The sequence below is a fragment of the Dromaius novaehollandiae genome, chromosome W (assembly GCF_036370855.1).
Source record: "Dromaius novaehollandiae isolate bDroNov1 chromosome W, bDroNov1.hap1, whole genome shotgun sequence".
In the NCBI taxonomy this organism is placed as follows: domain Eukaryota; kingdom Metazoa; phylum Chordata; class Aves; order Casuariiformes; family Dromaiidae; genus Dromaius; species Dromaius novaehollandiae.
Genome location: NC_088130.1, coordinates 10,378,977 through 10,403,091, shown reverse-complemented (window position 1 = coordinate 10,403,091; position 24,115 = coordinate 10,378,977). Strand labels below are relative to the sequence as shown.

The window sequence follows — 24,115 nt, the reverse complement described above, 5'->3', positions numbered from 1 at the left end:
AAGTAGCTGATCCGAACGTCTGTTGAAAGAAGCTAAATGGAATTTCTTATGAGGCTGTCTTCAGGAATGATCTGTGTGGTTTTAAAGCAACAAAAAAGGCTAATTAGCGCTAGGTTATATCCATCTGGTCAAAATGAAGAATTAGATAGGGAATGTAAATCCCAGGAGAAAACTGTTAAGACCTATCACTTGAAAAGTGAATCCGCTTAGCTGTCCCTGGAGAAGGTGAAGCTTAAAACTTGGTCGTTATTAGTTTGAAACCTTTAATATGGAAATTATGGGGGGTGTAGGTGTGTGTATTTTTACCTCCTAACCTCTGTTGCTGGTACTGACGAGATTTTTATAACCCCTGTGCCTTGACAGCTGCGGGAAAGTGTTCACATTCAGCTTGGCACAGTGCCGTGCAGTCCATTTTAATCACTGTGCAAAGTGAAAGGATAACAGTTTTACTGTGGTGCTCAGCCTGAAGAGAGGGCTCGAAGCAAAAGCTGGTTATTCTTCACAGGGATTTCTTGATTCTTACAGATACTTTTTAACAAAGTATAGCGTACTGATACAGGCCTTTAATGGGCAGCATAAAACATTCCCTCTTGAGTATTTTCTTACTAGTCTAAAAGTACCCAAATTACTGCGTATGTTTTGCTTAAATTCAGTTGCTGTGCAAGTACAATTAGTGTTAATATTCTGGAGACGTGTTGGACGTTAGGAATTCTTTGTGTGTGTTGGTCTTCGTCTTTTGAAGAGTGCTTGCAGGCAGCAAGTGCTTTTCCTTGCCTTGTGGAGCACCGCTGAATCAAAGCCCATAATACAGGCTGGTGGTTATCGTTCTATCTATCTTTAGCTCCAGCTAGTTGAGCTTTTTCTCTTATCCTGTGATTGTGCACTCTGGCGCGTTCTCTCTCTCTCTCTCTCTCTAACTCCCAATACTCTACTTGCCTTTTCTGTTTCTATTTTGCTGGAGCTGCTCGAACTGTCTCAGGTCTGTACTGAAGGAAATAGCATGAAAGATCAGTAATTGGAACCCCAAATAAATATTTGAGGAGTGGAGGGGTGCAGTCCATCATTTCCTTGGCACCATTCTGTTCTTCAGATTTCCAAAAATGATTGTTACCCTCCATCCTTCTGCATCTCCGCAGCTCGGCATCCTTTGACTTCCCTGTTTCAGCATGTCTGATTTAGGTTAAAGTAACATTTAGGATTTTGTATGCTGTGATTATGCAGGTTTGTCCTGGATTTGGGCTTTTATTTTCTCAAATGCCAGCAGCAGACTTTTCTCTGTCTGGTAGCATTTCCGCACTTCCACTCCTTTGTTATTGCAGAGGGCTTATCTCTTCTGGCATCATTAGGGACAGGATTCCTTTGCAACTCGCCTGTGCCCCCAGGCTCGCTCGCTGTATTGCCTACACCAGCTGTAATTTGTGCGTTAGCACCTTCTCATAAATCTTTTCATTCTTTCCAAACTACCTGCCCCCTGCTCTTGTGTGCTGAAGCAGGGGGGCTCAGTTTGGGGACTGTTCAAATGGGAGGAGATCAGAGTGACGGAGTGAAGGATGGTGAATGGGGAGCGGATCGGCTGGATTGCTTTATGGATTAAAAGGGAGGATGTTTGATAATGCCTGGGTTGTTACCATCAATTAAATTCAATATTTACGAGTTGGCAGATGTGGAGGAGAGCAGACTTGATGGTAAATGTAATCTGTGAACTTTGAAGCTTCTGTAAACCTATCAGGAGTATTTAACTCCTTTCCCTGCCCCATCTGTTTCTTTTACTTTTGTTCCTTCCTGCAACCAGGTCCTTTGTTCAGACTGTCTTGCTTACCAAAGGATGCTTGTTATTCCTGCTGCACTCCTTGATTTCACTACCTTCATGTGCTTGTGCTAAGATATCCTTTAACCTAAACCTGTCTTTGCTTTTTGTCTCACAGCTGTGCTCCTCTATGATTTCACTGCCTGTACTTGAGCAGTATCGTTTCTGCTCTCCATCCTCTGACCCTCACAGTATCAGTAATGATTAGGCCTTATGTGCGCTATGTCCCTCAGTCAGTGATTACTGGAGAAGCTGTATTTTGAAGGATTTATTGTAAAAATCCATCTGTGAAGGGCTAGCCAGCAGCCCTCGCCATTGCTTTAACCACCTACTTTCTTGCCACTGTGCACCTGTACACCAGGAGGGGCCAGAGGAACAGTAGCACATGCTGGCAGAATTACACGCCAAAATTGCTAGGTATCCCTGACTTCTGCTGCGTAGCCTACGTAGCTTATAGCAAATTGATAAGTGTATGTTGAAATACTTGACTGGATTTAGCATGCAAGCTGAAGTGGTTTATTGTTCATTTTACCATTTTATAACATCTAGACTCTGGTGCTTTTAATTAGCTTAGATTAAATGTCATAGTGGTACCACCAGGGCAAGCAGACCACCAGGGCAAGCAGATCACCAGTGTAAATAGTTCATACTGGTAGTTTTAAAGAAATTGCAAACATATATATACACATATATGTACTTTTATTCAGGTGAAAGTTTTGAGGACATTGTGTTTGGGAGGCTAGCTGCTGAGCATGCACGTTTTCTTTTTATTCTAGATTTTTTTTATGGCTGTTTCGTTCTTGCAGCAGCATTGCACATCTAGACTTTGATGTTTTATATGACACTCTTATCCACTAATTAACTTCATTAACTTTGCAATTAGTGAAGTTAATTAGTGGGTAAAAATGCTGTATAAAACTTCAAAGTTTGCATTTTAATCATAGTTTGTATTAAAAATAATTATCACACCCTTCATTACTAAACTCAGTCTAACTAGCTCAGACAGGGTCATGTGATATTAAAAATAGCTTTGTTCTGTATCTTTTCGAGCTAGTTGGTAGCATTTTTCACCAACAATTACTGAGACTTTGTATGGTATCCGAAAATGCAGCTACAGGGAAAAGGCAATGAATGAGACAAATAATGTGATCTTGGTACAGCTGAGTGGAAGTTGTGTTTCTGTTTGGGTACGTAGAGAAACAAGTTGCAAATGAGAGGTGAAAATATAGAAAAAGTTCACTGTGACCAGTGATATATGTGGTGACAATACTTGGCTGCCACCCTTGGATGATTTGGTGAGCCATTTCTGAAGAGCCATGCTCCAAGGGGTGCTGCCTCCTGACTGCATCTGTCAGTCTGCTGGCGACCTGCTCTACATATCTGAAAGGAAAGACATGATAAGGAAAATCCAGTTGTCGTAATGAGGAGAGCAAAGGGGAGATGTTGGTAAATCAAAGCAAATATCACAAAATCATTGAGACCAGAGTGGATACAGGGACTGTTTAAAAAAAAATCAAAAACCAAAAAGCAGCGGCAGCGTTAATGGAGGTATGGTTGACCTCAGGAATGCACCCACTATACAAACACTGTATAGTGTCTATAGAGCAGTCCACAAAATGTCACTCTTTCCCTCAGTTTAATAAATGTAATATACATGTATGTAAATGTATGTATACATACATGTAAATGCATTTACATGTATGTAAATGAATATATTTTCTTAAACAGAAGGCTGTTCCCTTACTTTTAGATCCATACTGAAGGTTTAGTATGTGGGAACTTTTTTTTTCCCCTGGGTATGTAATGTAGGCACAGCAGACTTTTAGAATATTTTCAGCTGCCTCTAAAAAGAGAAGTTGGGCTGAAGGTGAAGCAGTAAATTTCATCATTTTACAGATTGGGCAAGGGGGGTCTCTTAGAGTCATTTGACTGTTTCTCACCTCTCCTAAACTCAGAGTGGTGGTATAGGGTTTGGGCAAGCCTTTACATTGCCCAAACCCTGCGGCCCAAGCATTTGTCTTCTGAGACCTGTGCGGAAGTGAGTATGTTTCTCCCTTCACTTGATCTGACGTAAGGCTAGAGCCAAAGGGAAAGTATGTCGTTGCTCTGGGCCTGATGACCTACCTCTTGCGTACTGTACGCAGCTCTGGTATCTGTATCTCAAGGATGGCATAGTGGAGCCGGAAAAGGTACATGGAAAGGTGAGTAAAACGGTCAAGGGAATGGAGCAGTTGCCTTATGAGGAGAGACTGAAAAGGCTGGAACTCCTCACTTTGGGGAGGAGAAGGCCGAGGGAAAGGCCGAGGGAGGATTTGCCTGAAGTTTACAAAATTGTGAGATGGTTGATAAGGTGAATGCAGAACTGTATTCAATAAATCCTGCAGTACTAGATCTAGGGGACACTTGATGAAACTAGTAGGAAGCTGGGGTTTAAAACAGGTAAAAGAAAGTAGTCTTCACACAGATCTTCTAAAACTTGCTCCCATAAGAGGCTGTGGAGGCAAGGCAGTTACCAGCAGCTTCAGAGAAGGATGAGACAAACCACAAGCAACGGGTCTATGGGCAGTTTCTAAAGGAAAAAGGCAGCGTGTGCCTCTAGTAGCCTCGATCCCACAGTTGTAGAAGTGGGAGAGGCTGGAAGGCAATGGACTGCCGCAAGTGGCCGTCCCTGCGTGCCCTCCGTAGAAGCCATCGCTATTGCTGCCGCCGTCATATACAGGATGTGAGCCCAGATGGGCCGATGAGCTAACCCAGGAGCATGTTTCTTACGTTCTTTTCTGCTACCTGCCAAGTGGGAGCTTTCCCACCTCATACCCCTAGTTATTCATCAAAGCAATTTCAGTCTCTCCCCTGATTTGTCAGAAGTAACAGCACTTCATTTTTTGTGTTTCCGATTTAAACATAAGGTTTTATCTTGAAGAGTTAAGAGCGCCAAGCCAAATTCTGGAGCAATGCCTGAATTCTAACTTTGGCTTTTATACTTCATGTATAACATTGGCACCAATCAACCAAGCAGCATTACTTTCAGGTCATTTCCATGTGATGCATATTGTATCCATTTTTATAGTTTCTTTTATACTTTCAACAGACTTTATAACAGCAGTAATGTCATTCAGATAATTATATCATAATTGACCTTAGCATTGAGCATCCTTGGCTTTTACAGCAGTTTGCGTAATACTTCAGGATGGTCAATTATCTCATAATTCCCACTTCGTTGGGAATTATTGTTTTAATTATTATGCTCCAAATACATCATTGTGGCAGAGTTGTAAAGTTACGCTAGGGAATGGTCATATTCGTGAATGCTTTAAAGAGTTACTAGCTTCATCGTGTGGGAGGGCTTTTCATCCTGTCATCTCTAGTCATTACTTTTAACAGTGATTTCATTTAATTATCACTTCATCTACTCAGGCCAGGTCTTCATCTGCAGGAGATAGCATATGGGGAGTCAGGGCTTATAGGGTTTGAGAGCGGTCAGGAGACTGCATGATCTGACCATGTTGTTTTTTTCTGCTGTGTTGCAGTGTGAGTCATCTATCTAAATGCAAGTAACTTTCAGTGGAAGTTGAGGTTAAAATGATGATAGTGATTCCTGGATTTTTCAAGTAATTTGAAGTATTAATTATTCTGCGTAGCCAGCATGCTGATGTTTGCATTGCTACTGGTGAGAATTTTATGGCTGAATAAGAGGTTTATATTGTCGTATTTATGATAATTTAATTTGTGTGTGCCTGACACCAATATTCCACCTAGAGCAACTCTGGATGAATGTTGGAGAGAAAACATATCACTTTGTGAAAGTCTGAATGGTCTTTGTGATTTTTTTTTTTTTTTTTTTTTTTTTTTTTTTTTTTTAAACACTGTGCTCAACACTATACAAAATACAGAGTGAAGCATCGTGCTTCATGCTTTACAGTCTGGTGTAAAAGATCCTATGGATTCAGCACTAGAAACTATTTCACTTCCTAAGCAAATTATATGAACAAGGCAACATGCTCAGCCTTTCTATAAATGTATTCATTGAATAGGTTTTTGTCAGCATTTTGTGGTGTATTTGGCATGAATAAAAATGTTCTACCTAAGCAGAAAATGAAAACCTGGTACATTTTGCTAAAACTGAAACTAAATATAACCCACTTTCACCAAAGAGTATTTGTTTTCCTGTGTTTTATCTAATTATTATACGTGAGCAAAATTGGTGTTGGTTAGTGGGAAAATGCTACTCTCGCTAGTAGATTAAAACATTTTATTGAAGAAAACATCAGCATGGAAAGACTTTATTTCTCTATAAATTGTAATAGTTACTAAAATGAGAATTCTGGCCCATTAAGTTACAGCCTTTCAAGACATAATGCTGAATCACTTAATTTCTCTAAGTGGTTGTCCTCTTCCAGCTTCTTGAGGGCAGCTGTTAGGAGACCGCCGCTGTTCTAATCGAGGAACAGAGCAAAGTCTGGCAGATAAATGCTGTGCTTTGATGGAGGTTTTTGTGTGAAGTTCGGGAACGTAGGTTTCTCTCTGGGAATACGTAGACTAGCGTGCTCAGGGAGAGATTTGTGTGGGTACAGGCTTGCGTGTAGGAATCTGATGTCAGTGGAAACCGTGATGTCCAGGTATTTCTCACTTGAAAATCCATCCTTACAGCTGCTTACAGGCTGAACTGCTACTGTAAACCATAGTAGGAGCTCAGCGCGAATAATAATGTCCCTTGCACACTGGGGTTAGGTACATTAGAAGATCTAGACCATAGCTTTTTGGCTGAGCAGTACATGGCATATCATTGTTACTTAGTATAAGAGATCATTTTAGATCTGTCAGCACCAGTCCCAGAGATCCCATGAAGTCAAGAGATTTTTATATGGCAGATGCATTACATATTGGACAGAAAAAAAGCCACTATTGCAGGAGTGTTGCTGGGTAACTGTGGCGGCTCCCATGCAAGAAAAGGGAGAAAACGGTTAAAAGTGAGAATGCTTAATTTGTTCTGTAGTAATTGATGCTTTAGGCAAAATTAATATTAATCCTAGTACACTAGCCAAATTCCAGTTTGGGAAATGAAATTCTGCTTGCTTTCCCCACTCTGCCAATTTGACCCCTCTCCTCACCAGCAATCAATAGGCTAGCTGTCTGCATTTTTCTTCTGATGTAGATGGGGTACCATAGCAAAACTTTTTCATATTGATACCAGGTCTGATCAGTCTTTGAAACAATAAAACCACTGAGCAGTATGCATTGCCCCAGTGCCCAGTGTGGTGCTCATCCTTTATGTGCTAGTGATAATTAACTGCTTTATCATTCTAGTAGGGAGCTTTAATTTATTACTTTATTAAGCAGTGAAATCAAAGATTAAAGTGGTATCTATAGCACATAGCTAACTAGATTGTGAAAAATGAAACTATATGGTTTCAAATTTATGGAAATAAATATTTCTATTTAACTAAGTGCAGTAGTTTAATTCTTTAGACACCGCTCTAATTTGTAGTTTACTGGTGATTATTTTTCTTTGTTTTAAGGCAAATTGCCTTCTGCATGGTGAAGTTGAGAAATAATGAATTGAATTCACATTACAAGCTACTGCTTCCCAAATTGTAAATGAATATAAATGTAATAGGAGTGTACTGTTAAAATCTCTTGCAAAAGACCATGCTACATCATTACAGTAAACAAATACATTTCTCAAGCCATCAGTTCATTTAACATTGCATTTCTACTTGGCCCTTATTTTAAGGGCTTCTGAGTGTCTCCAAATGCCTTAACATGTGTTGTCTATTCAGAGCAAACGATAGCACTTTTTTTTTACAGCATAGTAGTTGCTTGTAATGGCCTGCTTTAAATGTAAATCAGTGAACACATTTTAAGATGTATTTGTGCAGCATAGGAAATCCTCGTCTACTATTTTACAGTGTTGGAGGAGAGAAGGCTGGAGGGAAATAGGAAAGACGCAGGCTGTATTCAGCACGAGCTTTGTTTTAAAATTTCCATTTCCCCGCAGCACTGTTAACGACTGACAGTCAAAAATAGACAAAAGATTTTTGCGCTCGTTAGTCTGAACTGCTGTTAACAACAGTTGGAAGTTTTAGAGAAGTGACGTGGAGACCAGGACCTTGGTGCTCCAACGTGGAGAAAATGTTCTCTCATGTGACTAGAGTGACAGGCGCAGCTTAACTTCTGCGGTCAAGTGGTTTTGATCCTTACCAGAAGTTTGTGGTGCAATAGGTCAAGGGAAAGAAGTAATTCGGCAATAGTGATGGAGCAGAAGTTGCATTACGTAAATGTTAATTTCTTAGTCTGCATTCCTGGTAACAGCTGTACAATAAGTTTAGGTGTGTACTTGAACCAAAAAAACAAATCAACATGAAGTATTGTATGGTTTTATGTAAAACAACAGCTGGCCGCGTGCATGGAAGAGAACCCCAGAACCAGTGTTTCTGGATGAGGGGGAAGGGCTGAAATCCAGCAGTAAGGACTTACTTTGTTACTTGTTTTTACCCTCTTATGTAAGGAGGATAGAGAGAGGGAAACAGTTAGCAGGGTTTCAATTGAGAATTATTTTCATCTTCATTCCTGTCAGTCCTAATTCTGCAAAATGCCTGAACACATCCCTACTTCTGTACATCTAACCATTCACTTCAGTGTGAGATACATTTTAGCACATGCTTAAATGCTTTCTTGAATTAGGGCCAAAACCTGATGCTGCTGGTAGAATCAATCCTAGAGGAAATTTAGGATCTTTCATTTCTTCCTTGTTTGTGTATCAAAGTACAGACTCAACCAAGCTCTGGAAATAGGGTAACAGTTGATAAATACTGCATTTCTGGTTTAAAGAAGTAGAGTAGAATTGTAGGACAGTGCACAAAGTACAAATGATCTTCCTTTCTCACCTGTCCCTTCAGCCTGCTCTGTAGTAACCGTTACTCAGGTAGGGCTGCAGAACAAGGACAGACTGCCAGAGCTGTTGCATTCCTGCCTACCATTGGCACCGGCCTGCTTGTAATTGTACAGTGAGTTAGATGTTTGCCTCCGCTGCTTTCTCCTGTTGCAAGACTGTTCAGGAACTTGCTTCTCTCCTTGCTAGAGATCTTCTCTCAAGTGTTTGCTGGAGTGTGACTGACTTTGAACAAGCCCCAGGAGGTCAGTATTGCATTAACCCTGCGTATTTATTGAGTAAACAAGCCAAAGCCAGGCCGACATACAGTATTCGTAAAATGGTCCAAGGTAGCTCTACTTTCATTCTATTAACACTGCAGATATCAACTATTCAATGAGCCATTAATTGATATCCTTTATCTGTGTCTCTTGCAACGCATTGTGCACTTTCAACGTAAAAAAAATTGCTGGGTAGCTATCACTGATTAAAACCCAAAGTACTATCCATCAGAACAACTTCAATGACATGATGGGTTAAGTTGTGTTGAGGGATAGCGACAAATGAACCGCTATTTTGAATGAGCATCCGATGATGCTTTTTCTGTATGTCTCTCTCTCTCCCACTTGTAACTGCAGAGCTCTTCTGTATCTCCATCAGCCAGTTTCAGAACAGCAGAAAAGCACAGAAACTCAACAGATTACTCTTCAGACAGTAAAAAACAGAAAACAGAAGAGAAGGAAATAGCAGCTCGCTATGTGAGTAAAACATTTACATTTTGCATTGCTGAACTTGTTGCCTCTGTAACTTTACCAATTTTCTACTGCATCCCTAATTTTAAATTTGCAGGTCCAATTTTAACAGGTACTTACTGTCTGCATCTATCATTATGCTGGGTGGAAGACTTAGGTGCTCAGGATTTATAGTATTTTTGACCATATAAATACAGAATGCCTGGAGGCAGGTGGCAAGCATTGAGCCTTTGGCTAGAACTTAGTAGCTCTGGAGTACGGCTTGGTTCTGCTTCTCAGTGCTGTGCAACTTTGGACAAGTATTTTCATCCTCTGTCTTCATTCACTTATGTGAAAACTGGGAAGAATGCTACAGCTGTGACACCTATTGAGAAGAAGCACTATAGGAGACCTAAATATAATTTTATTACGACATAAAGCTAGGTAAAAGTAAAGGTTATATTGCATAACGGTGAGCAGCTTTGTATTTCATCGGATTTTTTCTTTGTACTTAAGTGACTTCATATATAATGAATTATATATTTAATTTTTACACATTGCGATTTGTCATTGCAGGACAGTGATGGTGAAAAGAGTGATGACAACTTGGTAGTTGATGTTTCCAATGAGGTATGCATAATGCTATTTTGGTACCTTATAATAGCAAGGGGGGTCAGGTCTTCAGTGGTTTCCATGCATATTAGATATATGAATAAGCTTACAGTCTTTGCCTTCACAAAGGAGCTTGAAATTCCTGAGGGAATCCAGTCAGGTCTTCTTTCTGTAGAAAGCAAATCAGATCTGTAACACTTTTTTTCTACAAAAGAGCTTTTGTTTCTTGCACAAACCAAAAGTCTACTTTGAGATACTTGAAGCCAGCCCAGCCCAGCAGATAGGATGCTGCTTGTAGTGCTATCTGTATTTTCTTTCACTCTGGTCTTGACTTCTTTTGCGAATGTAATCAGGACTGCTAAGTACCTCAGTTTGCCACCTGAAAAATGAGAATCACTAGCCTATTTCAATATTCAAAGGTTTTTAACATGGCTAATGGCATTCAATTATAAGACCTTCTTTAAAAAATAGTTTTCTTGGATTATCCACCTCGATTTTACAATTTTGTCAGCTAAATCACTTACAGATTGAACAAACATGCCACCTTTTAGGACAGATCTTCACTCCAAAGTGTAAATTACTAAAGACAAGCGTTAGTGGTTACTATGGTGGGGTTTTTTTTTTTTGGTTTTTTGTTTGGTTTTTTTTTTCCCCCTTCCTACTAACCAATGTTGTTGATGCTTAGGATCCTTCCTCTCCCCGGGGAAGCCCAGCACACTCTCCACGGGAGAACGGCTTGGACAAGACTCGACTGCTGAAGAAAGATGCACCAGTTAGTCCAGCGTCTATTGCATCCTCCAGCAGTACTCCTTCCTCCAAATCCAAAGAACTTAGCCTTGTAAGTGCCTCTGAATGCTCCTCACCTGTGACTATATAATGAAACACATGTTAACCAGATTTGTATCTAGGCACAATTTGGATTTCTAAAGCTATCTGTATCAGGTATGTAAAATCAGTATAAAATTCCTTTTGTTTCTGTTTTCAGGAAATTTAATGAAATACTAAGGAGAAAGTCCATAGCCTTTTGGGGGATGGGAAGAGGTTATTTTAACCGGTGGTGTGGATAGATGATGGATGCTCTGTGCTGAGAGATGTTTTTCTACTCCCCCATATGAAAAACTGTCATTCTGTGAATAAATAAGAGTACACAGGGGTTCCTTGAGCTGTTTTCTTGTGCTGTGGTTTATAGCAAATTCAGTTTCCTGCTTGGATGTGATTTGGTTGTTAGCCTTGTTTGAATTACCAGGCCATATACAACAACAATGATTTTTATTTTCTATCTAAAAAGTAATCTGTCATTTACAAGAGCCTTCCTTGACTTGCATCACAAATCACAATGCAAAAAAGAGCTGCCTGCAAGTCGGGGGTGTTCTTGCCTATCCTGTTTGTGGCTGTAGTTAATCACATTTCTGAGCTGCACCATAACTCCTCTCGTAGTTTTTTGCAGGTCAGGGTACATGATTATTTAAAAGAAATAAAGTAAACTAAAACCCTAAAGTGATGGTAGTGCTCAGGAAAGGTGATGGAATGACAGGCTCAGACCCAGGAGTCAGCTGTCTGTCCAATGAACAAGCTTCTCACAAGAATGGCACTGCGCAGTTCCTGACTTTACACTCATCGCTGCCTCCAACCTCTGTTATCAGCACCACATATGGGGATGAGTTCTTGGTTGGTTGTGAGTTTTCTTTTGCTCTTCCTGTCCACCAGGCAGTGCTTCTGTCAGAAACTCATAATGTGAACAGGTCTACTATGAGCAGACTGAGACCACCAACAGATTTTGCATATGCTGCCAATATAATTGTCAGATGGTAATGATTTTCAGTCATTGACCTTATTCTGAATCATATTGTTGACCCAAATGAGGAAAGCTATGAAGGCTATAGTTAATTCCCAAAGCTATTCTATCCTTTTAAGTGTCTCTGCATGCTTCTCTTCATCGCCACTGACTATTAAAGCCAAAACCCAGGTTTCACTGATCACACCACACTCCAGTTGTCATCTGCTCTCTTTCCAGCCACAAGTTAAGAAGCCAAAAAGTAAGATAACTGATCAACTATCTTTCATTATCTTTTTTGATGATTAGAATGAGAAATCTACCACACCTGTATCTAAATCAAATACCCCAACTCCACGGACTGACGCTCCAACTCCAGGCAGCAATTCCACTCCCGGATTGAGGCCTGTGCCTGGCAAGCCCCCAGGTGTTGACCCACTAGGTTAGTATCAGTAAATTCAAAACTATATGAAACTATAGCCATTCATCCCTGAACAGTTTCCCTTTAAATCTACAGTGGCAAAGCTGTATATTACAGCTGCTTAAACTGAATGCTGAGCTGGTTCTTCAGCATTTTAACACAGCATTTCAATACAGCATATTTTTTTACTGCTTGCCAACTATATTTGATCTGGCTGTGTTCGGCTGGCTGTGTAGCTGCTTTTTTTTTTTTTTTGCCCTCTATAGCTTCAGGTTTAAGGACACCTATGGCAGTGCCATGTCCTTACCCTACTCCATTTGGGATTGTGCCACATGCTGGTATGAACGGTGAGCTGACCAGCCCAGGAGCTGCCTATGCCGGTCTACACAACATTTCCCCTCAAATGAGTGCAGCAGCTGCAGCAGCAGCAGCAGCCGCAGCTTATGGGAGATCTCCAGTGGTAAGCGTTTGCCATTAATGCATTTGAGCATGAGAGCAGTTTATGTTAAATGTTTGACCTGCAGGGTTAAATCTGATTCAGTCTGTTTGTAAGTTGGGGAGTAGGCTTTGGAGGATATGGACTAAACTGTCTTCTTTTGCGTAACTCCATCTTTAATACAGCTTTTTGTTTTGCTTGGGGAAAATTGCAGGTTGGTTTTGATCCTCATCATCATATGCGAGTCCCAGGCATCCCTCCCAATCTCACAGGCATCCCAGGAGGAAAACCGTGAGTATCAAACATTCAACTTTAAAAGTTAATCATCTATTGAAGTTGTGTTCCCTTGCCAGTTGAAATTCCCTTTAGCTACTGAAAATTATTGTAAGAATAAATATAGCCATTTAGCAAGGGAAGGAAAAACACTGTTCAATCTTAAAATGGTATTTGTAAATTTGTTTTGAAGACTAATTGCAGCCAACAAGTACTGGGTGGTATAAAATCAGAGGAGACGGTGATAAATGGAGAAGGGAGCTGAATTTCCGGGTGTTGCATGCTGAATCTGGCTGGTTGGTTTAATAAAGAAATGCAAAATGGAATGGGATCTCGGCTTTCCATCTCTGCCATGCTCTGCCTCTCAGGTTAAGAAATAATTTCTTTGTTCACAAAAGCCTTGCAATCACTTGCAAACTTATCAACTGCTATAAACAGCAGTGTGCAGAGAAAGGAACACTGAAATGTTTTGTTTGATTGAAAATGCTGGAAAGAATTATGGTATCATAATGTTCAAATTCATCCTTGATGGAACTGACCGTAAAAGGTGACCTACTCTACCAGACTTTGCTTGTTGTGAGCCTAGGAAAAAGAATTACACAGATACGAAGAACTCTCTACTTGCATTCCTCTTGAGTTAGAGGGCAAAAAAAGTAAAACAGTGATGCAAACCATATTGATCCAGATTCTGTGTAAGGGTCCTCAAGTTCCACTTCTTGTGTGACACTCGTAAGAAACTGACCCACTAATATGGGAGGGGTTGAAAGCAGGGGATGTAGTTTGTGCCATTCATTCTCTCTCTGTCTTATGTATGAATGTGTTTGTGGGGGAGGGAGTGGGCGGGATATTCACACACCTGCATGCGTGTGAATAAATGCATACGTTTGCCTGCCTATGCTCTTGCAGACACACAAGATTAATAACATGTTATGGGAAAAGTGATCAATGCTAGTTCCTGTAAGTTTTCTTACACAAATGTATCATACAAATCATAACTTGCATCCCACTCTTTCAGACTTCACACATTGGTTATCACCTCAGTTTGCTCTTCTGCTAGTTACTCTGCCCTGGCATATGGCAGCATAAGATGATTTGGGGACTTGCTGTACAGTAGTTTCTAAGATCAGGTGTTTGGATTAAAAATTCTGCAGGGCAGAGATCTTCATTCTTCACGTGCAATGGGCACATAAAAATTTCCAGACATAATGTTCAAATATTCTTAATATTCAAGCTCATTCTTGGTGGATATAGTGGCCCAGAAAGGGTGACCTACTCTGCCAGGCTTTGCTCGTTGTGCCTTTAGAATGGAAAATTCTATGGATGTGGAGACCACCCTACTTGCATCCCCTTTGAGTCAGAGAGGGGGAAAAAATAAAATGATGTGGTGCAGACTGAAACCAAACCAGTCAAAGATCTGTTGCATCTTGAAGACTTCTGAACTGCATTGACGTACTGATGACTGTTTTAAAGGACAGTAGCAACTAAATGTTTGTCAGCTGTAGGAATTGAAACTTTTGAAATCTATGGTGATTTTATCATGATTGCATTGATTTCTTACGTCCAGTATTTTTCACAACTATCATTCAGGATTGTTGCTCTCTCATTTACTCTTCCTCTTCCCTTAAAGCAAAAGTTGTGTAAATTCTCCACTCTGTTGAGTGTTTGCTGAAATGGAACGAGCAGTGTGTGGCACATCAGGGATCTAGCTGCCTAATAACTCTCTCTCTAGTTTTGAGATGCATCAAAAAGTTGAGGACAGTACATTACATACATAGAAGAGGCAGCTAATACAAAAAGAAGGAAAAAAATGTTCATCGGGTGTTTTTTATAGTGTCAGATATTTGTAAGATATTTAGCATACTTCAAATCAGCAACAAGTAGAAGCAGCAGTTAAATCACAGGTGCTCGTAGGGAATGATGAATAGGGCGAGACTAATGTAGTCACAGATCACTCCAGAACTGAGCTTTCTTTTTGTAATTGTTCAAATATATTCCCTATGTACTTTATAAGCATGGTAAAAATCATCCCTGTGGCTAATGAAAATATCATATATTAAGTGCTCAGCATGGCTCTGCAGAGAGTGACTGAAACTTGCTGAAATTAGAAAGGATGATTAAAAAAAAAGTTGCACATGTTTTGTTATAGATTTCAGGTCACCACCTGCTTCTTCTTTTAGTACCTTTACTTCAGGAAAAGGAATTAAGGAGATAATGAAGAAGATCTTTCAGATTTCTGTAGTGATAATTGAACTCAAAATTTTACTCAATATAGACAGTTTGCTGCTTCTAACAACCATAGAAGTCTGTCCTACCCTACACTGTTTAATGACAAAAAATGGAGATTGACGATATGATCTGTCACTCAGACCTGCCAGAACAAGAAACAGAGGGCAGGATTAGGAGAGAGTGAAAAGCTGTGGGAGATAGGGCAGAAAGGTGAAAATGCAGTTGTATTTTATCCTGCTGAAAATTACTGCTCTAATATTAATGCAGTGTGAATCTTAAATAACAAATGAATTCTGAAGTCTGCCTTCTCCCGTGACTTTCAAGCAACAATTAAGGAAACAATCTTTCTAAGTATTCTGATAAAATGATATTTTTGTGAACTATTCTTATCTTTGCCATTGTGACAATGGATTTTTCATTAGTACTGCTGTGATTTTTTTAGGTCTAAGGAAATTAAAGCCTTCCATTAAGCACTCATTTGTATGTGTAGGTGAACCCTCTTATAAAGTTTGTGCTCTGTAATAGATGTGATGTGTCAGGGAGCATCTAAGAACAAGACAATTTCACAGCCTAAGTGTTCTCCCTGGAAAATATTTTGAGATGAAGCTGTTGATAGGTTATTCACAGGTGGCATAACTGGCAGTCACACAACACATTCTTTCTCAGTGAGAGTCCTGATTCTGGCAAGAGAAATTGGGATTTGTGGTTGTTGTGTCAGTTCTATTTAAAAAAAAAAAAAAAAAAAAAACAGAAGAAGGAAAAAATCCCAGTGTGTTTTTGCTAGTCTGTCATATCAGATGTCAGCAAGCATGCCTTGAGGACTTAACTCCTTGACAGCAGCGATTTTGGTGCACCCTTACATACAGTGCAAGGCAGTTTCCCTTGAGCCATGTGGGACCCCTGGTACTTTGGGCAGCTTGGCAGCGCTCCGGCTCCTGCGTGCTCGCTGAAGTTCACACGTTAGAGTCAATAAGGGAACAACCAAATGTCCCCAGGCACTCGGCACCCCCTAATGTTCTGCAACAGCCAGCTTACTATTTCTGTCTTCCCAGGGGGCCCTGATCTGGTCTTCCTTTCCTTCTCCGTATGTGGTGTTCTCTCCACGCGCTGGAGTTTGAGAATAGTGTCACGTATCCTTGCTCATGCCAGAAATCATAGCTGCGTGAGTTGTAAAAGCTCCTTTGATTGGTAGATGGTCCTTGACTTGCCACATCCAAAAGAAAAGTACCCAAGTGTATGTTCTGATATCCATACTTTAGATATCTAAGTAATTTTGTTCTTCAAATTAGTGTAAAAATTGCAAAAGGCAGTAGGTGCATAGTGTGAATTCCCACAGTGGAAAATAATAGGCTGTTGATCTGTATACACACGTACCACACACACATCTTGTTCTCTTTTCTTAAAGAGGCTTGAAGAACAACTTAAATCACTGTCCTTCCCCTCTCCTCTTTCATTTTTTTTCTTCAGAGCATATTCATTTCACGTAAGCGCAGATGGTCAGATGCAGCCTGTACCTTTCCCTCCCGATGCTCTCATCGGTCCAGGAATCCCTCGCCATGCCCGTCAGATCAACACTCTGAACCATGGGGAAGTCGTGTGTGCAGTTACTATCAGCAACCCCACGAGACACGTGTACACGGGTGGGAAGGGCTGTGTCAAAGTGTGGGATATCAGCCACCCTGGCAACAAGAGCCCTGTCTCTCAGCTGGACTGCCTGGTAAGTGAACAGCTACATATGACGGTGGAAGAAGGTAGCAGGTTGTGTTAAGATGGAAATTGTGCTGTTAAGGTACAAAAAAAGCAGTGGCTATCTGAGTGCTGTCATTGGTATCAAAGCTTGATCCTCCATTTGTAATTTTGATGTTTCTTCTAGAACTGAGTTTGAACTATGTTCCTCATAGTACTTGTGCTTTTCTCTCTGCAATGAATCAAAACATCCTTAATATCCTAAAATTGTATTGGTAAGGGGAAAGATTAAAGACAGCACAGTGGATATTATTTATAAACTTTGACATTTGTTGGCAATCTTAAAGCTTGATATCCTATCATGCTAAAAATTGCTGTCTTGCAGCTGCGTTCTCAGAGAATATTTGAAGCTTGTGTCACATATTTTCTGTCTTTGTATGTGTGAATGCATTGCCCTGTCTTAACGTGACAATTAAAAATATCCGTGGGTGTTATTCGCAAATTATTTGAATGTGCTAACAAGATGAACCATTGTTAGCAGCTTTTTTAATGTCATTTACCAGTTCTTGGTAAGATGTTGCTTCTTGTTACAGAGGCTGTTAAATGAGAACTGTGCAGCACGTGTAGACATATAATGAATTGCTACACAAATTGCTACACAAATGAAGAAAATTGCCCAAATATTTTTCTCTGACATCTCCTAGATGGTGGCAGCAAGTCTCATTGCAACAGAGGGGGAGGTATGCAGGGAATTTGGTACTCTCCCATGCTGAGAGGTTAATGTGCTGAAATAAACAGAGTATGAAAATGTAACTTTCTACACAAGCTGTCGAATGCAGCTATCTTGAATTGTTTGGGGTTGGGTTCAGATCTTTGCATTTTGATGCTAATTAAGATTAAATATCTCTCACTACTGAATTTTGTAGATCAAGTTTAAGCACTTCCCTAATGTCATGTAATTTTCTGGCATTAATACACTTTATCATTGTCGTAAGTATAAATGGCTCATTAAAACCAGGAGGGAATACAATACTTTTATGGATTTCTGCTCTCATGTTAATGCTGTTTTCCTTTCCTCATGAGTAATCTCTTGATGGCTTCTGTCTCCACAGAACAGAGATAACTACATCCGTTCCTGCAGATTGCTCCCAGACGGCCGCACCCTGATTGTTGGTGGGGAAGCCAGCACGTTATCCATTTGGGACCTGGCAGCTCCAACTCCCCGGATTAAGGCAGAGCTGACATCTTCTGCTCCGGCTTGCTATGCCCTAGCTATCAGCCCCGATTCCAAGGTCTGCTTCTCTTGCTGTAGCGATGGGAACATTGCAGTGTGGGATCTGCATAACCAGACTTTAGTAAGGTAGGTCGACAGAACTGGATCATCAGATTGTGAAGAATTAATTAGACATAGCATTACATGCTCTTCTGCTTAAATATGCTCTTATCTTAGTGGTGTCAACATAACTACTTTCAGTATTTCATCGCTAGGCAATAACCATGGTAATATCTTGATAAGATTGTATATGATTGTTTATAGGTTTTGAGACTCTCATAATTCTAGGCCCATCAAGCAGCCCCAGAACTATAATTGCCCAAGATCAGCTGGTGTTGACATTGCTGGGGGCTCTTTGAACAGATGGATTCCTTTGTTTCCATGCAGTACACTGTGCTCACATGCCATTCTCTTTAATCAGTGCTCTAGCAAGCATGTCTTGGGTAAACGTGTATAGATCACTGCATTGCACACTTCAACATCTTGGGAATGTGAGTTGCTGCTCTACACCAATATACAGATGCTAGGAGGCAGTAGTACAGAGCTTCTGTATACACTGCTGCACTGTGTAATATATTATTTCAATATTACGTGTAAAGGTGGGCTTTTACCAGCTGATGCTCCCATTTTAGACTGCTCCGTTTTAAGCCTTGCCATCTTAAAGCAAGTGAATTTTGACTATTGTGCTGCATTCCTTCATGGGGAACGTAGTATTTCCTGTCAAATGGTGGATATCACACAGTCAGCAGCAAAGATCCCCAGGATATCTGACTCTTAATGTGTGCTTCTAAAAAACCAAATTAGTGCTCAGCTGTCTGGCCTGATTGCTTCATAAATTCATCACAAAATTCACATGCTTGTCTCAGGAATTTAATCTGAAATTGCTCTTAGAGTCTGTGTTACAGTTGTCTTTAATGGATGTGTGTACAAGGCTGAAACAAAAATGAGGTATTTGAGTATGTGCTCAGAACTGACTGTTTCCAATGTGAGAATGTATCATCTTTTTGGTATTTTCAGGCAATTTCAGGGCCACACAGATGGAGCCAGCTGTATTGACATTTCTAATGATGGCACTAAACTCTGGACAGGAGGCTTGGACAATACAGTCAGATCCTGGGACCTCAGAGAAGGGAGACAGCTACAACAACATGACTTTACATCACAGGTTCAATCTCAGAAGCTTTGGCATGTTAAGAAAAATCTGTTGTGGTTTTCTAAAACACACACTTTTTTAAAAAAGCAGACTCAAAGAGAACTCAAAGAATTTTTCACTTAGTCTCACACTCTAATATGGCAGCTAAACATCTTTCTGGATTATGACTCTGTTTGACAGATTAGTACTTCTCCCATGAGAGCAGTAGAGAATCATTTTTATAAAAGAATTGCCAGATTAAAGTGTTCCTGTGCACAATCTGTTACCATTTCTGTAGATCCTTGTTCAAAAATATTTTACAAAAATATTTTTAAATGCTGTCAGATAAGCTAGGACATTAACTTTTATAGCTTGATTCAGTGCTTTACTCTTACAGTTTTAATTGAGCTTTGTTTACATGAACTAATTTATCTTGATTACTATAGTAATTGGATTAGCATGTTTTTAAAACTGTGTAGCAGACCAAAATGTGTTTTTGCATAGTGTTAACAGTGTAGCAGGAGTCGAGTTTGAATGTCTCAAGCTCATTCCTTACTGATTGAAGCATGTGCTGTGCTAATTCCAGATCTTCTCGCTGGGCTATTGTCCAACTGGTGAATGGTTGGCAGTAGGAATGGAGAACAGTAACGTTGAGGTGCTGCATGTTACTAAACCGGACAAGTATCAACTGCATCTTCATGAGAGCTGTGTGTTGTCACTCAAATTTGCTCACTGTGGTAAGCAAAGCTTTCTTTGCCAGTATTTTCTCTCGTGAGAAATTTATTCAATGTCACCTTTTAATAAAAACAGGGAAATCTAAAAGCTAGATGTTAAGTATCAAAATTAAAAAAAAAAAACAACAAAAAAAACATGACTGCTTTTTAGCACAAACTACTTATGTTGTGATTGAACGTCTTAGTTTAACCGGATGAAGACATGACTGTTTTTGGATATGGTTTTCATTAATGTGTGGATGAATTGCTTTTATGACTAATCTTTTTCTTGGGGTGCATTCTTTGAAAACAAAACACAACTATAACATTTAAACAATCCATTGCAGGCAAATGGTTTGTAAGCACTGGAAAAGATAACCTTCTTAATGCCTGGAGAACACCTTATGGAGCCAGTATATTCCAGGTAATAATCTCCTAAAAGCTATTTTCCACATTGCAGTGCAATAGAGCTACACTTCTCAGGGTCTGCCATTAGCTTAAGGAGTTCTTAAATGGAAATTCTTGGATAATTATTATGTACCTTTAAGACTTTATCTGTAATTAAAGAGCATACACTTTTGTCCGTACTAGCATTTTAGTAATTTAGCTCTTACCATAAAGTAACCCTTTACTCTGAAATTATTTTTAATACACTTCTTTCTGAGCCTGTATCTTTCTCACCTTCTCATATGTATTGCTGTAATACAGCATCCAAGTCATGATTAGCTTAGTATTCATTGAAGGTCCAAAATGTAGTTAAAATAATGAAAGTCATATTCAAATGTCGAGGAGACAAATTAAGGCTAATGAGTGCTTTCTCACAGCTTGTGTGTTTGAAGTATGTGGATAAATAATATTAAGGTGTTATACCTTGTATTAACACTGCAAAGTCAGTAGATTAAACTGGTGGACTCTTGAGCTGAAGACTTGATCGTTATAGAGGAGTCCTATCAAACGTAACCGGAAGTCATAACCTTTCTCTAATCTTTAATCCCTCTATGCCCACTTTATTAGAACTTCACTGCCATTATAGAGAGGGGGATTTTGGGGATATCCCTCTCTTCTTCATCCTACAGTTACCTCTATGTTGGGAATTTTTTGAGCTATGTTAATCCTGATGTTGTGGGTTAAAAGGTCAGGTCTCCACTATACTGAAAACTGTCCCTTTTGGGACAGTGCGGTTTGCTTTGGCACGAGAAATCTGAAGTCTGAGCTTTCTTAGTGGAAAGTATTCTGCAACAGCCTCCCACAGAACGCCTGAATAATCCTTCCAAAAACATCTTCCTTAAAACTATGTAATTCCCCAATGCAGCTTTCTTAATGAGGGGCAGAGAAAGAAACTGTTGTGCTGTGCAGTAGAGGTTTCTTTGCAGGAGCTGAGCATGATTGGGAAGTATTTAGTTCCTGCAGTGAAGGGCAGAAAAGAAAGTGTGGGAATATATGTTATATAGAGGAAACATGCACTAAAACTGCAAGTAAAATATGACGTGTATGCATGTACACTGTCATCTCAGGAAAGATCCATCTCCATGTTGATAGAAAAGCTAGGGCAGATAAAGCTACTGTAACCTGTCTTCCATTCACCTGCTGCATGCTGTTGCTTATGCTACAGTGGTATCTTTTCATATTTGCATCCTCCCTGGAAATGTAAATTCCTTTGTTGCAAGGTTTTTTTTTCCTTTGGTGTTAGAGAAATACTGATAGGAGATGTAGTTGTTTCTGTGAAATCTCTTTTTTGTGCCTACGAGTAGGTAGGGCTTTGTAGTGCTTCTCCATAAGGAATTCTGGTTTAAAACAGAAAAGAGAAGGAAGAAGAAGATGGCTTTTGATTCATTTTTATGCAAAGACTAGCTTATAAAATTTTAATAAATACTCATTTCTTGTAAAGTGTATAGAAGGGACTGCTTGATTTTGTTTGATTGGTAGGTTATCTCTAGTTTCATAGTATTAAATAAAACATTCACTTCCTTTTCTGCTGCTCTTTTTTGTTGCCATAGAGCTTTAGGTGAGACAAATTTGGAGGAACAGCTTCGTAACAAAAGCTGCCACCCTTTTAGTTTTTACTTTTGCTTTGAATCTACAGTGGTGATATTTAAATGAGTTTTCCCTTGCATTCCCTCTCTGTAAACTCTTCCGATTAATCTTCAAGTCCTTTTATGGATTGAAATGAATTAATTTATATTTCTTTTTTTTTTTTCCTTGTAGTCCAAAGAATCCTCATCTGTGCTTAGCTGTGATATCTCTGTGGATGACAAATACATTGTCACTGGCTCTGGGGACAAGAAGGCTACAGTCTACGAAGTTATTTATTAGAGACAAATCTGAATGCAGACAGGACTCCTCCTCGTAGCACTTTGCTGTATATTCCCTTTTTTTTCTTTCCCAAACTGAGAACTTAAATGCTCATCACAGTTATGGAATTTATTTTTCCCCTTTTAACTTGCTATTGAATTGTGAATGCTGATTAAGAACTTGTGATACCAAATCATCAGATATCTACTTGGAAGAAGATGGAATAAGCATACTTAACAGTGAACTAGACTCTTTAATTATGTATTATAGCTGTAATGTATTTATTTTGTTTAAAGAAGGCTTTCTAACAATGAACTGACTAAATAAAGCTGTCTGGCCCGGCTTTGGTTTGAAAGGTGCGTTGTATATTTTGTGGTTTTGCTGGTGGATGACAGGGATTGGGGAGAAGGATGTTGTGGAGATAGTAAAAGCTACACTGAATAGACTCATAGCTTCTAATTAAAAAAATGGGATTTTCTTAGTCTTATTCTTTGGTGAGGCCTCAAGGTATTATTACAGTATAATTATTTGGTGGGGAGGTGCTTTAGTTTAACTATTTTAGACAGGCTTGGAAATTTAGGAAATTGCAACATACAGCCAATGATTTACATGCCTGTGATGAATTGCAAGTTCAGTTCACATCTAAATTAAATACCTTTTATGATAATGTGCCAATTTATTTATTTCCAATGTCAATATAGCATCTTCTGAACAGATTTGTTCTCAGTGTTTTTCTATTGATGAACATAAAGCATTTTGGTGTCAATGTAGCTTTTTTAATATAACACCTCTCTCTGTTACATTGTAGAGAGAAGTACAATAAGTTGCCTCAAAGAATCACCTTTATTACTTCTGGACACTTTGGCCACGTTTCTTTGAAAAGGGAGATACGTGTCTTTGGGCAATTTTTCAATTACAAGAGATTACAAAAAATATTTGATATATTCATTGGAAACTGCACTGAAATAAGAACGGATTCCTACCAATATACAAACTACAAAAGCAAGGACCTCTGAGGTAGGATTAGCAAGAGCACTCATTCTGAAGTACAGTAAAGGAGTGGATTCTCACTTGGGAAAGGAATTGCTTTGTTTGCCACCAGTTCAATCCAAGTCTTGATTGGATGTCCCCAAAATGGACGCAGGCTGAGCCATTGTGCCAGAGACATTGTGTTATCTTTTTATGTTGTTGTTGTTGCTGTTAAACTATGATCTGTGACTTTTTTTTTTGAATGCTTTAAAAAAAATCTTTAAAGTCTGTGGATCTGCTGATGTACAGTGCCTTTGCTGCTATGGATCAAAATCAAAAGACCCGTGTAGATAAATCTTATTGTATAAGTAGAAAATTACTTAATTTCATACTAGAAATGGATTGATGCTGCAAGTTAAAATGGACTGTTCATTGAAGTTCCAAATGTGGTAGCAAAAAATGGTGTCTTAAGTGCTTAGTGTTTGATGTCATTAACAGTTTCGTAATACTCTACAGTGTAGAAAGATTTTGATACTAAACTGTGTCATTGTACATAGTTCTAATGCATTGTATTGACCACTAGTACTTCTATAATGGTAGATTGTGCATTCAGATTTTTAAGCATTAAACATAAGTAACTTCTAAGATGTATTTTTCTAAATTTTTTTCCTCATCCCCCCCCCCCCCCATCCTTTTTGCATGTGCTAATCTCTGTGTGCAGAGTGCAGCTCATTTTGAGGTGAACTGGCATTCGATCATAGAGCATGCCACTATGGATGTTTTGAGATTTTATCATTGAGAGGTAATGTGTGTTTTTACAAAAATTTTCTCAGCCAAATCAATTAATTTAGAATTTCTCAAGGTATTTGACTGCAGTGATTCTCAGCTTCCAGAGGCATCAG

The 24,115-nt window shown here is 39.4% G+C and overlaps 1 protein-coding gene across 4 annotated transcripts in view; it reads left to right on the top strand.

The window, feature by feature from the left end:
- Positions 1-23,858, top strand: part of LOC112978788 (TLE family member 4, transcriptional corepressor) — a 99,998-nt gene extending 76,140 nt beyond the window's left edge. For all 4 annotated transcript variants that reach the window (XM_064501040.1, XM_026092507.2, XM_026092506.2 and 1 more), the window contains 13 exons: positions 9,314-9,433; positions 9,983-10,036; positions 10,704-10,856; positions 12,102-12,234; positions 12,480-12,673; positions 12,864-12,940; positions 16,616-16,865; positions 17,947-18,194; positions 19,125-19,272; positions 19,826-19,976; positions 20,300-20,376; positions 22,158-22,600; positions 23,053-23,858. In XM_064501040.1, the coding sequence (XP_064357110.1) occupies positions 9,314-9,433; positions 9,983-10,036; positions 10,704-10,856; positions 12,102-12,234; positions 12,480-12,673; positions 12,864-12,940; positions 16,616-16,865; positions 17,947-18,194; positions 19,125-19,272; positions 19,826-19,976; positions 20,300-20,376; positions 22,158-22,265 (1,713 nt within the window). In that variant the 3' untranslated portion in view covers positions 22,266-22,600; positions 23,053-23,858. The remainder of the gene's footprint in view (positions 1-9,313; positions 9,434-9,982; positions 10,037-10,703; positions 10,857-12,101; positions 12,235-12,479; positions 12,674-12,863; positions 12,941-16,615; positions 16,866-17,946; positions 18,195-19,124; positions 19,273-19,825; positions 19,977-20,299; positions 20,377-22,157; positions 22,601-23,052) is intronic.
- The last annotated feature ends 257 nt before the right edge of the window (positions 23,859-24,115 follow it).